General features: G+C 39.6%; 2 protein-coding genes across 3 annotated transcripts; one reads left to right on the top strand and one right to left on the bottom strand.

The window, feature by feature from the left end:
• Positions 1-307: 307 nt before the first annotated feature.
• Positions 308-11,458, bottom strand: cfap210 (cilia and flagella associated protein 210). Of its 2 annotated transcripts, none has more exons than XM_061235748.1 (9): positions 11,196-11,458; positions 8,255-8,466; positions 7,037-7,210; positions 5,000-5,205; positions 4,668-4,824; positions 3,838-3,977; positions 2,405-2,597; positions 1,894-2,058; positions 308-1,025 (listed from the first exon to the last, which is right to left on the bottom strand). In XM_061235748.1, the coding sequence occupies exons 1-9, from the start codon at positions 11,230-11,232 to the stop codon at positions 672-674; spliced, it is 1,638 nt and encodes a 545-aa protein (XP_061091732.1). In that variant the 5' UTR covers positions 11,233-11,458; the 3' UTR covers positions 308-671. The 2 variants fall into 2 exon arrangements, with proteins under 2 accessions (XP_061091732.1, XP_061091731.1); XM_061235747.1 differs by lacking the exon at positions 11,196-11,458 and adding an exon at positions 8,638-8,789.
• On the top strand, positions 10,918-12,568 carry phospho2 (phosphatase, orphan 2). The gene has a single exon (XM_061235749.1). The coding sequence runs from the start codon at positions 10,979-10,981 to the stop codon at positions 11,699-11,701; it is 723 nt and encodes a 240-aa protein (XP_061091733.1). The 5' UTR covers positions 10,918-10,978; the 3' UTR covers positions 11,702-12,568.
• The last annotated feature ends 985 nt before the right edge of the window (positions 12,569-13,553 follow it).

Here is a 13,553-nt window from a genome sequence, read left to right as displayed (position 1 = left end):
CAGCTAACTTTGTGCTAAGTCACCACAGTGACTGATCTGTGCTGCAGAGCTAAACAGCATACTCTAGCTCTCTCTGTGCCAGCCTCTGTGATTAGCTAATTGTTACAAACAGCCCCTTTTATGTGAATGTGCAGTTCCAAGGGTTGGCAGAGTAAGTTTATAACCAGTGTTTTGATACCCATTATCCGTGATTGCCAAGTTTAGGATTTGTTGACCCAGCTTTCATGGATTTTGCTTGACTAAATTGAGATACTTTCGTGATACAGGCCCCTGGTGATTAACCATAAGAGAAGCAAAGAGAACTATGAACATTTAAATGTTTTATTGTTTGTGATGTTACACTAGCCTGAAATGGGAGAGCAACACTAAGAAAAATTACAAGGTGGATAGTCAATTTTTGTTTTTTTCAGTACAGGGTGAAGAAATATTTCACACAGGTAAATGGATGAATGCTACACCATTTAAAATATCTGAACTGACCATGATATCCAGTCATATCTATATCCACATAACACATAACTGTTACTGTATAGCCTCTAAGGTATACACAGTATATTCCCACCCTTTTTAAAATTACTTCCAATAATTATTTTGATTTTTGCTTATTTTTTACTAAAATGGGAAACTTGTACTGTAACATTGTTAATATCAACTGTCTAAACAGTTTTGCATTACCATGAAAATCCCAGTCTTTTCTTTGCCTGCTGGATGTCATTTGTCTCGTATAACTCCTTTACGTCTTGTGTTGTGCCAGAGATGTATTTGGGCAGTTCGACCCCAGTGCTGTCATGAACCAGGTAACTGGGTTTCAGTCCTCCAAAAATAGGACCCAGTCCGCCCCCAATGCCCTCTCTGGCTGCTATGCGGAGGGGAAGAGTGTTCCTCTTGGCCTCTGCGGCAGTGCTAATCACTTCATTGGCATACTTCTGGAATTGCTTCTCCTCCTCGGCAACAAGCCCTATGTTTTTAGAATCGAAATCCAGCTGTTCTTTTTTTCCAAGTTGCTCCTTGGCTCGTCTTTCAGCCTAAACAACAATTGGAAGACATAAAAAAAACTTCAGTAACTATTTTTTTTTTCTTTACATGAAAGTGATGCAGTGTATTTGCTGAATAACACGCCTTCAAACCTCCCAAGATTTATTGTGACAATTATGTTTTCTTTACATAGACAGAAAAGCATTTGACCCAATTATAATATTTGAGTTTCAAGATCCCTGTAAGTTCCTGAATTTAAGATCACATGATATGTTTTGTGGTATTTTGAGTGAAACTGGAAAAAGAAAACAATTTTGAAATTTAGAATTGACACATCGGCAGGGGCGGATGCGGAATGCGGAATCATCAGCACGGCAGCTGGCAACATGGCCGACACCGTTCTGGAAAATATGGTCCATCGTTACACATTTGAACTGTAGAAAACTATGGTGTCAGAGAGCACAGATACCAGTTCCTGATCCTCTCCAGACTCACCAGGAGCTTCCATCAAATGGTAAATAGTAAATGGTTAGCATTTATATAGCAACCTTATCCAAAGTGCTGTACAATTGATGCTTCTCGTTCACCAACGGTGATTGGTTGCCATACAAGGCACCAACAAGCTCGTCAGGAGCATTTGGGGGTTAGGTATCTTGCTCAGGGACACTTTGACACACTCGGGGTGGAATCGAACCGGCAACCCTCCGACTGCCAGACGACTGCCTTGCTAGCAAATAAATAGCAAGAAAACATCAGTATCTAAATGAGCTCTCAGCCAAGCTCAAGATTATAATGGGCAAGCACTTACTGTCCAATGCCAGTCACAGGTTGCCACTCCTACTCAATATAAGTGGGTGTTACTACTGGGCTTTAGCACAAATTTGTCCATTCAAGAAAAGATTATTATTATTTTTTTACCATTTGGTGAACATGGAAGTCTTGTAATTCCACACAGCTGTCCTTTATCTTTTGAGCCTTGAGCAGCTGTTTTTCCAGGATTATCTTGTCTGCCTCTTTCTTGGCTTGAAGCATCTCAAGAGCCTTTTGCTTTTCCTCTTTGATCTTCTGCTCCTGTTTTTGTTGCTGAAACAATGCATTGTGTGACAATCTAGTTAATTGGGCAATATTAATGTTTAAATGAATAATAACCACATTATACCGCAATTAAACAAATAAATGTTTTATTAAGGTGGAGTGTGGCCAGATTAAAATATGGCTATATGGATGATTGAGAAGGAGCGACATACACACAGACATAGCAACAGTGCATACTGTAAATTGGAATGTTTCCATCTGAAAACCCTGGCGTCTTCCAAGATCCCATATTCAGCATTAGTGGCATTTTTTATGGATTTATAAGATAATGGGACAGTTTCCCCAGCAAGATAAATCATCCTTGTGTTTAACTGTAATTAGAGAGAGGTGTTACCACGGCTTCTCTGTGTGCTGTGATGGAGTCCAGCATTGCTTTCTTTTTTGCTTCATTCTCTCTCTGCTCTCGTTCCAGCCTTGCTTCCTGCACTGTCACGGCGTTGGCAATGAGCTCTTCATCATTGCTGGCCTTCTCCTGCAGTTGTGCTGCCAGCCTCTCTACCATTTTCTCCTTGTGCGTCTGCAACTCTCTAAACAACAGAATGAAGCTCATTATTATGAGTCTGAATGTGGAGGAGATGCTGGTTGTTTACTAACAAATTATAAAGAATTCCTATAAATTGGTACGTACAATTCCTATCTAGACTAGTCTCATTATCTGCAACCACAATCGCGTTCTTAAACAAATCCCACTGGAATGTAGGCATTCACGGTTCTCTGAAACACGTCATGTCAGTTCCTTCTTTTCACACCACACACTACAACTAAGCTTGCAGTGGAGTCAGAGGAAGACCATTCAAATGCGGCTTTAACATTCAGTCCACAGGCACCTGATCAACAAGCGGGGATCATATGACAGCTGATAAACACAGAACCCTAACTGACTGAACCAGTCGGCACTGGCACAGTCCGGATATGATCAGAGACCATGGGGCTCATCCATGCTCCACAGTATGGTGCTTAAAGGCATACTATGCAGGATTTTCACCTTGAAAATATTATGAAAGAAACATACTCAGTCATTACTATCCTGCCCAAAACCTTGCTTGTCTACTTGTATTTGTTATTCTAAAAACTCCTTGGGCCTCTTCTGGGCATGGCCTTTTTATTTCTGTGCTGTATCTGAAAAACATGTGTCCAATACACTGAAATCATATGTTCTATGATCCAATAGAAGGAGGAGGGGGCAAAGGGAAAGGATTGGCTACTATAGTGGTGAGCTGGGTTTGCGAGAGATTAACCTTGGTGACTTACCATTAAGCAAGTGTTTGCCAGCTTTCAGTAACATTAATTAGCTACCATGTTATAAGCAAACTAAATTTAGTTTTGTATGTCAGCTGGTTGGCCGTGATAGCTGGTTCCCACTGCACAGTACTAACGTCACTGCTTAGCTATATTTTTTGGAGATTCTACCAGCACATTTACACAGGTGCGAAGCAAGGAAAGATATTCCTGCGTAGTTTGCCTTTAAACGAATGAGCAATCCAGCAGTTCACTGATAATTCAATGGCTGATATGACCAATGCGTGGGACTTTCTCAGTCGCCAAACATAAAGCATCTTGTTAGAAACATTTAGCTAAATATATTAAAAAGGAATACACCCCATATACAAGGGACTACAATTCACTAAGAGGCTCAGATGGATAACTTTAGCAGTACAAGCTCATAGAACCTGTGAAATCAAATATATAGTGTAATGCCAATATTATATCAAAGCACATACCTATTTGCAATGTTTTTCATTGCTAATAAATGCATGTATGATTTACCTAAACATTTCTGCCTCTTTCTCTTTCCTCATCTTCATCATTTTCCGCTTTGCATCTGAGAAGAGTTTCCGACACTCTTCTTCTGCCCCTTCTTTTTGCATCTCGATTGCTCTGATGAGGTTTCGGTTGGACAGATGCTCCTTTAAACATGCATGGAAATTATGGGAATTGTAACCAAAAAACTTTACAATCATAAAAAGTCAACAATGTCAAATATTACTTACGTGTCATTATATTTGACATCAAAATGCACATTGTATTACTATTTCTATTTATTCTACTAGCGGAAATCACCGTATGTGTCTGTGCAAGCATTTCTGTACTTTTCCGCCAAAGCACATCAGTATTCTAGTGCAAAGACACTTTGCTGCAGAATACTGCTGTGCTTTGGCAGAAATATATGCTTGCACGTATGATTAAAATGTGCTTCTTTTTTTTTTCCGTGATGTTCACAAGAAACTGTGGCATTATATTTGGAAACGGATGTTGCTGTTCAGTTTTTCAAATGTAAATTTGCAGCAAACTGATTACCAGAAAACAAAGGGCTAATCGAAGTCTATTATAGCACAGTGAACTGCATTTAAAAAATCTAGAAAATATGTCTGAAACTATCTGAATGGATAGATAGTATTCTGGGTAACTGGAAACATACTTTAGTTTAATTTAATTTTCATTTAATTTAATGTCATTACACATCATCATGCATTTGGTGGTCACTGAAGTGAATGAAGAATTTGGTAGCCAACTACCAAAAATCAGGATTGTACACCTCCACTTAAAATGGAATAGTCAAACAGGAGAGTAGTTGGCTTGCTGTTTTTGCCTCTCACCATATGATCTTTCATGATGTTTCTCTTCTCCTCTTGTTTCTTTTGCTCGTACATGCTCCTCTCCCAGTCATGATGATCTTTCAGCTGCTGGAGTTCCTCCGCTTCTTTCTTTCTGTCCAGTTTCTCCTTTTCTCGAATGGCCTCTTGCTCCTTCATCCTTACAAATCCAAAATTACTTTAACCATTACTTTAAATAATTACACATCCAAAAGCTAAAATAGTGTTTACTTGGACATTATAGCTTTTTGTAATTGTGATACAAATGTGCTCAGTGTTGTCAAAAGTCAAAAGTGCTTTCTCAGAACAGGATGGATTATCTAATATAGGCTTACTGCTGCTTCAGGTATTCAGCAACGTTCTCTCTCTCCTGCTTCACTTGCAGTGCTCTCTGTAGCTCCTGCTCCAAGGCCTCCTCGTCTTTCTGCTTTAGCTGGGCAATGATGTCCTTGTTCACATCTTTAGAGGCCATCTGCTTCTTCTGCTTCAGCTCTATCTGAGCCTCTCGTTCCTTCAAGACCTCTGTCAGTAAGAGGCTGCTCTGCAAATAATCATTTGTTAGATTTCACCACTGCTTCAATGCGCAGGCAATACGTTATTATGTTGACACTGGAGTTGTAAAAGTGAGACTTCATGTACCCCATAATAGGTTGGCACTGGCACACTGTGTTAGTCACAGATCTATGCAAAAAGAAAAAAGCCCTTTCTCTCCATAGTGAACAAAATTGTTCACTCATTAGTTGATGATAACAAACAGTGGCTTCAGAAAGTATTCCGATTTATCATTTTAAATGGATACAATTGCCTCTTTTGCCCATCAATCTACCCTCATTAACCCATAATGACAAAGTGAAAACATATTTTTCAAAATGTTTGCTAATTTATTGAAATTGAAATCTCTCATTTATATAGAGACCTGCCTGGCTGACTGGCTCTGGATTATTAATTCTGTAGAATTTGCTGTTGCCTTTGGCAGCAATTACAGCCTTGAATCTTCTTCGTTAAGTCTCTTCTTGGTTAAGTTTATCCCATTCTTCCTGGCAGATCCTCTAAAGCTCTGTCAGATTGAATGGGAAGTGTCTTTGAACTGCCATCTTCAGGTCTCACCACAGATGTTTCTATGGGGTTTAAGTCTGGGCTTTGGCTGCCACTCAAGGCCAGTCAGAGACTTGACCTGAACCCACTCCATTGTTGTCTTGGCTGTATGCTTCCGGTCATTGTGGTGCTGAAAGGTGAACATTCACCCCAGTCAGAGGTTGCATGAACTCAGCAGGTCTTCTTCAAGGACCTCTCTGTATTTGGCTACATTTTTTTTAATTTTTTTTAAAGATATTTTTTAGGCCTTTTTCAGCTTTATTGGACAGTATACAGTATAGAGAGACAGGAAGAATGGGCGCGAGAGAGAGGGGAAGACATGCAACAAACGGATTCGAACCGCCGACGTCGCGGCTCGCAATGAGCATGCGGTCAGTGCTCTACAGGCTGCGCCACCGAGACACCCAAGTATTTGGCTACATTCATCAGTTCTGCCCAAAGAGTTCATTCTTTCCAGATAATGACCAGATAATCTTTTTCCTCATGCTTCGTCCTATAAATGCCGTTTTGCTCCAAGCAGGCTGCCATATGCCCATTACTCAAGAGTGGCTTACATTACATTACATTACGTTACATTATTGGCATTTAGCCAAGCAACGTACAGTTGATTAGATGAAGCAGAAGACAATCATCCCCTGGAGCAATGCAGGGTTAAGAGTGCTGATGGTTCCAAACTTCCATTTCACAATTATTGAGGCCACTCTGCTCCTGGGAACAATCAAAGCTTTAGCAATTGTTTTATACCCTTGCCCTGATCTATGCCTCGCCACAATTTTATTGCGGAGGTCTACAGAGAGTTCCTTGGACTTCATGGCTGACATGCAGTGTGCATTGTGGGACCTTATATACACAGGTGTGTGCCTTTCTAAACTATGTCCAGTCAATTTAATTTGCCACAGGTGGACTCCAATCTAGACACATCTCAAGGATAATTAAAGCAAATCGGATGCACCTCACCACAATTTTGAGTACCACAGCAAACGGTCTGAATATTTATGCAAATGAGAGATTTCTAAATACATGTTCTCATTATGGGTTATTGATTGTAAATAAATGGGCAAAAAAATAATAATAATTTCAGGCAATTACACAATAAAATGTACAAAAAGTGAAGGGGTCGGAATAAAAAGTGTGCTCCACACACTTCACTCTGCCATCAGTTGTTAAAAAGGAAATTCATTAAAAATCAAACAAATTTTACATTCTTCTTGTTGCACATATTCGTACATGAACTGACTCTAATGCTTTATAATAATATGCTCATAGTAAGAACTAACATGAAATCCTTTAACTCGGTCAGTCTGGAAGTACTGTTGACTTTTTGCTTTTTCAATGGCCTCTTTCCGTTTTTGTTGCTGGTACTCCGCCTCCTCTAAATCAATCTGTTTCTTTTCCTCTTCTTCAATTTCCGCTCTTATTTTTTTGGCTTCCAGTTTCTTCTGTCTTTGCCCCTGCCAAATTGGTTACACATTGGAATATTGTAAGTTGAGATAATACGGTACATATACAGGGCAAATACAGTACGGGAGCTTTTATGCATTTTGTATTTATTTTCTGGAAAATAATGTTAACACTACAGCCATAAATCTTTTTAACAGCTTGTTTTACTAAATTTTCAATCCACTTTAGATTCATTTTGCCACCAAAACAAGGTGACAGGAAGGCCACAGCAACTCAAATAACCATGCGTTGCAACAGTGTTATGCAGAAGAGCATCTCTGAACACCCAGCACATCAAACCTCGATTTGCTGTAGCAACTGAAGACTGATAAGTATAAAAAATAAGTCTAGAGTTGAGCAAAGTAACATCTCTACAAAGTAACATCTTTGTAGAGACCGGGGAACCGGGGAGACCGGGGAACAGCCAAACACTTTAAGGTTTTCACTTAATTTAAAAAATATATACACAGATAGGAGAAAAATGTTTTATCCAGAACTAAGATGCATGTCTTTGCTATGATAATACACCATCGGTACAGTTCTACGACATTCCTGCTAATTACAGTTCAGTCGATAATAGGTGGGGCATGTTGGAACACAGCTTCAGTTAATCAAAAAATACATTGATGAAAAAAGATTACTTTCATAGTGCTAAAACACAGATTTGTCAATAACTCTGGAGGTTTTCAAATTTTCCGGCCTTTCACACATGAGACAAACACATCATTCTTGCGCAAATGCAACTATGCAAAATCCCCATGTTTAAACATGCCCCCTGTTAGTTTGTTCACGGGTCTACTTGCAATGTAAGTAGACACCTACTTAAGGCTAAACGTTCTTATTTTCAACATTCGAACGTTCCACAGGAACTACATCGATGGCAGGACTTGATTGGTCCTAAGTAGCCTGTAGGCTACGTGAAGGTGTATTTCATGTAGGCCTACTGCTACATGTCAAAAGGTGAACAAAGTGAATTACATTACATTACATTACGTGGTATTTAGCAGACGCTCTTATCCAGAGCGACGTACAACAAAATGAATGATACTACTCACGGCAATGGTGTTGGACCAGAATTTTACCACTTCTTTGGAACGCAGATGCAACGCATGCCGTTCCTTAGATGCCTCCAGAAGATTCTCTTTGTGTGTATTGACATGGTTCAAGTTGTCTTGTATGCGGAGCCAGTCAGCTTTTGGCAAAACTGTGACTTGACGGAGATCTGGAAGACGCACCGGTGGGGTTGTTTCCTCTTTTGACTGCGCTGCTGTATTCGTGTATCAGTGTTAATTCAAAGAGAAATGAACATTAATTACTTTTACACCACGAAACCACAATTTACATTGTAAGCATAATATTAATAATCTGGCGAACATACTGAAATACAGCTTGCTGGTTGACTAGCCTAATGTTTGGTTGACTAGTCTGCTCAACTTACACTTGCAATCCATACTGGGGTTTTTCATGCGGTTATATTGTGGCGCTGTGGCCGTTGCCATCTTCACTTAACTTTTATTTAAATGTTCTGTCTCAATAACGTTACTCAGTTGTAGAATTTAAAGCAGGACACCTGCAAGCTAACAAACCATAGATTCCACTACAGCCAAAATTCGGAATGGAATGAGAACCCATTGAAATCCATCCGTCTCCGAGCAACGATAAACATTTGCGTCACCATGGTTGCATTGCCTTGGAATTCAGTTTCGCCCACCGCTGTGTACGAAACCGCATACTACGTAAGCTAATACATACAGTGTATTAGTGTTACACTAGATACTGTAGTGGTATGCAGTATAGGACACAGTAAGTCACCATTAATTATTAACACTGTAGTGTACTGAATGATTGTCATTATAAGTTTTTTTCCGAGAGACGCAGTGTATTTTTACCTCAGACAAGTAGGCTACAATTTCTACTAGGCCGAGGACGAATGAGTATTTTCTTTCCAGAACATGTTCAATTATGAGGTTCAGAAAAGGCGAAGAGAGGCATTTGGAGAACGGGAACGCCTGCCCATGATATTATATTTAAACATGAATTTAAGTGAAACAAGCTAACATTCTAAAGCCGGTTTTACACCAGGTGTGCATACATACGGGCAAGGGGAGCGCATGTGAGGGGCTTTTTCCACCAGAAGCGTTTTTAAAACGCAGGCACGCCGCCCGCCAGATGAGACTCATTCGCACAACAGGAGTGGATTAATTGTAAATATAAATATTTCTAAAATGAGTTTGCATGGTACAATTTATATTTTTGAATGTTATTTTTATCTCTATATTTCTTTCTCCATTCATTTGCTTTTTAAATAGGCTAATGGTTCGTTTGGTTATATTTATGGGTATACGTAGCCTGTATCCATCCTCTACTACGTGTTGCGGTTTGAATTTTTTTTTTTTTTAATTCAGATGATCAAATAGGCCCTGGTCCTTATCTTTGTTGTGCAGGTAGCAGTTGAAATTGTACTTCCCTCTAGGGTCTTTCAGCGCACTTATCCCTGGTTATGGGCATGCACTTTGTTGTACGTCACTCTGGATAAGAGCGTCTGTCAAATGCCATTAATGTAATGTAATGCCCGTTTCTTTGTGCTTCTTCAACAGAGCTTGGACAGCACATCTGGAAACCCCTGTCTGCCTTGAAATTTCTGCCTGGGAGAGACCTTGCTAATGCAGTATAGCTACCCTGTGTCTTGTTGCTGTGCTCAGTCTTGCCATGGTGTATGACTGCTGACATTAAACTGTCTTCAGCAACCTCACCTTGGAAGCATAGTTTGGCTGTTCCTCACCCAGTTTTAACCCTCTTACACAGCTGTTTCTGTTTCAGTTAATGATTGTGTTTCAACCAGCATATTAAATTGATGATCGTTAGCACCTGTTTGGTATAATTAATCACGCCTACAAAATCCCTGACTTAGTGCAAGTGTACCTAGAAGAATTGATGCTGGTTTGAAGGCAAAGGGTGGTCACACCAAATATAGATTTGATTTCTCTGTTCGCTTATTTTGCATTTTGTTAATTGCTAAAAAAAAAAAAAAAAAAAACTATTAACATTTCTATTTTTGAAAGCATTTTTTCACACCTGCCTAAAACTTTTGCACAGTACTGTATATGTCAGCAAGCCTACTTTAAAAAAATAGGGTTAAAATACGATGTCGTTTTTTTGGTAATATTAAAATCCCGACACACACTCCTTTCCAGTCAGTGGCAGTATTGCTCCTAAATATTAAAACAAAAGAAGACGAAGACGGAGATTCTGCAGAAGTCCTTTTTAGCCTACAGACGATTAACTCAATTAGGGACATAATTAATATAGCATTTGGAATAGGGGGGGGAGGTAAAGCAATAATTAAAAAGAAAATATTGGAACGCTGGCAAAAAAGTGGGACAGTAAGGGTAGAATATACTATACGGTACAAAAGTCCGTTAGAGCACAGTGTTAACGGGCGAAGCAGAAGAGAGGAGGTATATCCAGATTAAGGTTAGACGAGGTTGGGATTTGGAAGGGACACTAGGAACAAATTAGGAAGTAGGAAGTACAGAAATAATAGAGTTCCTTATAGGCACAGGATTGTTTAATAATCCTTTCCACATACTCCGGTACAGTAGGTGGCAGTATGCACCTAAAGTTAGTACTAAAACTTGCCGAAGAAGAAGAAGAAGAAGAAGAAGAAGAAGAAGAAGAAGAAGAAGAAGAAGAAGAAGAAGAAGAAGAAGAAGAAGAAGAAGAAGAAGAAGAAGAAGAAGAAGAAGAAGAAGAAGAAGAAGTGGCGTTTCCTGGACAAGATGAAGTCCCTTGTCGTTTTCGATTTTGACCACACGATAGTGGACGATAATAGCGACACCTGGGTGATAAAATGTGCTCCTAACCAAAGTCTACCAAGCTGGCTCAAGAACTCGTACCAGAAAGGACGCTGGACTGAATATATGGGGCGAGTGATGTCTTATTTAGGAGATCAGGCAGTTAGCCGCGACAATGTCCGAAGCGTCATGGAATCCATACCTTTTACAGACGGAATGGTCGAGGTTTTAACGTGCATCTCTCAAAACAAAAATCACATTGACTGCATCATCATCTCCGATTCCAACTCCATCTTCATTGACTGGATTCTTGGAGCAGCTGGTGTCAGAACTGCGGTTGACAGTGTCTTTACAAATCCTGCCACCTTTGACGACCGTGGCTACATGTCAGTGCAGTGCTATCATTCTCATGAATGCGGTCAGTGTCCTGTCAATCTGTGTAAAAGGAGAGTTCTGGATGACTTCATTAAACGTCAGAGACAGGGCGGTGTACAGTATGAAAGAATCTGTTATGTCGGCGATGGAGGGAACGATCTCTGTCCCGTAAAGATTCTTAGAGAAGGGGACTTGGTAATGGCGAGAACGGGATATACGTTGGAGAGGCTTCTCTCATCTCCACGTGTCTCGGAGAGTTCATTAAAGCCACGAATCGTTGTGTGGTCAAGCGGATTTGAAATCCTAAATGAAATTCATTCACTGCTTATTTAATGTTTATCGGCCATTACCAACATGTCTTCGCAAGATACCATTCATAATTTAAACAAAGGGGGTTCTTTTTATGCTTTCACTTATGGGCCATTTGTCTTGTAAATTGTTGCCCCCTCCAATTAAAGCATGAAATGGTAAAATAAATCTTTAAATGCTAATAAATAAATAAAAAATCATTACAGTATGATTTAATCTCTTCCAGTATGTAAATGGAAACATTCACAAGGTAAATGTATGAAAATGACAATTTTCACTATGCTTCCTATTAGGACATGGCTGTCCCCACTATGAACCCTTACAATTGTGTTCAAAATTAATACCTCAATAGTTTTCAGTAGCACATTATGTTTTATGAAATATGAGCTGAAATAATGCAATCTGTTTTGTAATGCATGCTCGGTTATGTTGTGGCGCTGCTTAGCTGCGCCTGGCACAGGGTGCCTTGAATCTGTGCAGGGCGCAATGAAATCTCAGGACTACAAGGCATTCTGGAGCCAAACATACTGCCCAGTGTTAGAAAGCTCTGTTTCAGTTGCAGAGCTAAAAGCACCCAAGAATGGATAAGAAAACATTGGACTATTCTGCAGTGGCTGAGTCCTGATCTGAATCCTGTTGAACATCTATGGAAAGAGCTGAAACTTGCAGTCTGGAGAACCTGAGACAGCTGGAGCAGTTTGCTCAGGAGGATTGGGACAAAATTCCTGTTATCAGGTGCAGAAGTGTCATTGAGAGCTACAGAAAATGTTTGATTGTAGTGATTGCCTCTAAAGTTCTGCAACATAATATTAGGTTAAGGGTCTCATCATTTTTGTCCAAGCCATTTTCATTTGTTTTATTAAATATGGAATAAACAATGGTGGCTGCCAATTACTTTTGTCAGTTTCAAGTTATTTCAGAGAAGATTGTGCATTCTTCATTTTTTGTGGAGGGGTACCAACAAATTTGATCATGTCTGTATATTACTGTTACTGCATGGAACCAGGCCTCCCCGTCAACATTAAAACCTACTTTGTCATGATACAAACAGGCATTGAAAATAATAGATGAATGGCACCACTGTATCAAAAGGTATCATTTCCTCAGCTTTAACAGGTTTACACATTTTTCTTTAATTAAATCAATATTTACATTTGTGACCAATCGAGCCCCATCTATACTAGTCAATTTGTATCTGAATAACTAAATAGCAGTAAAGGGACTACTAGGGGCTTGGTAAATGGCAATTGCAGAGTATCACAATGTAAAACAACCTTTGGTAAGTCATCCTTCTCAGTTAAGTACTTTATTAGGTATTTATTAAACTAATTTTTTTAGACTTCTGCTGCTGTAGCCTATCCACTTAGAGTTATGATGTGTTGTGTGTTCAGAGATGCTTTTTTGAATTACTGTCACCTTCCTGTCTGCTTTGACCAGTCTGGCCATTCTCCTCTGACATCTCTCATTAACAAGCCGTTTCTGTCTGTAGAACTGCCGCTCACTGGATTTTTATTTTATTTTATTTTTTTCCAGCATTCTTTGCAAACTAGAGCAGAGGTGGGCAATGAGGGCCATATCTGTTTCTGGTTTTCATGCCAACAGCTGGCCATAATTATTTATTGGTTCTAACATTAATGCCATCTGACATTTTAGATACATTTCTTGGCGGGAATTGCCCACCCATGCTCTAGAGACTAGTGTATGTGAAAATCTCAGGAGATCAGCCGTTTCTGAGATACTCAAACCACCCTGTCTGCCACTAACAATCATTCCACGGTCAAAGTCACTTGATCACATTTTTCCCCATTCTGATAGTTGATGTGAACATTAACTGAAGCTCCTGACCCGTATCTACATGACTATATGCATTGCACTG

Source organism: Conger conger, chromosome 3 (assembly GCF_963514075.1).
Source record: "Conger conger chromosome 3, fConCon1.1, whole genome shotgun sequence".
Classification (NCBI taxonomy): Eukaryota; Metazoa; Chordata; class Actinopteri; order Anguilliformes; family Congridae; genus Conger; species Conger conger.
Note: the sequence above shows the minus strand (reverse complement) of the source record. Positions and strands in the feature narration are given on the sequence as shown.

Excerpts from the sequence above, each read along its gene's own strand:
- cfap210 (XM_061235747.1), bottom strand. The coding sequence starts at position 8,698 with ATGGCAACGGCCACAGCGCCACAATATAACCGCATGAAAAACCCCAGT. Across the intron at positions 5,206-7,036 it reads ACCGAGTTAAAGGATTTCAT|AGCAGCCTCTTACTGACAGA; the intron begins GTTAGTTCTTAC and ends GATTATTTGCAG. Across the intron at positions 1,026-1,893 it reads ACTTCCATGTTCACCAAATG|GCTGAAAGACGAGCCAAGGA; the intron begins GTAAAAAAATAA and ends ATTGTTGTTTAG.
- phospho2 (XM_061235749.1), top strand. The coding sequence starts at position 10,979 with ATGAAGTCCCTTGTCGTTTTCGATTTTGACCACACGATAGTGGACGAT.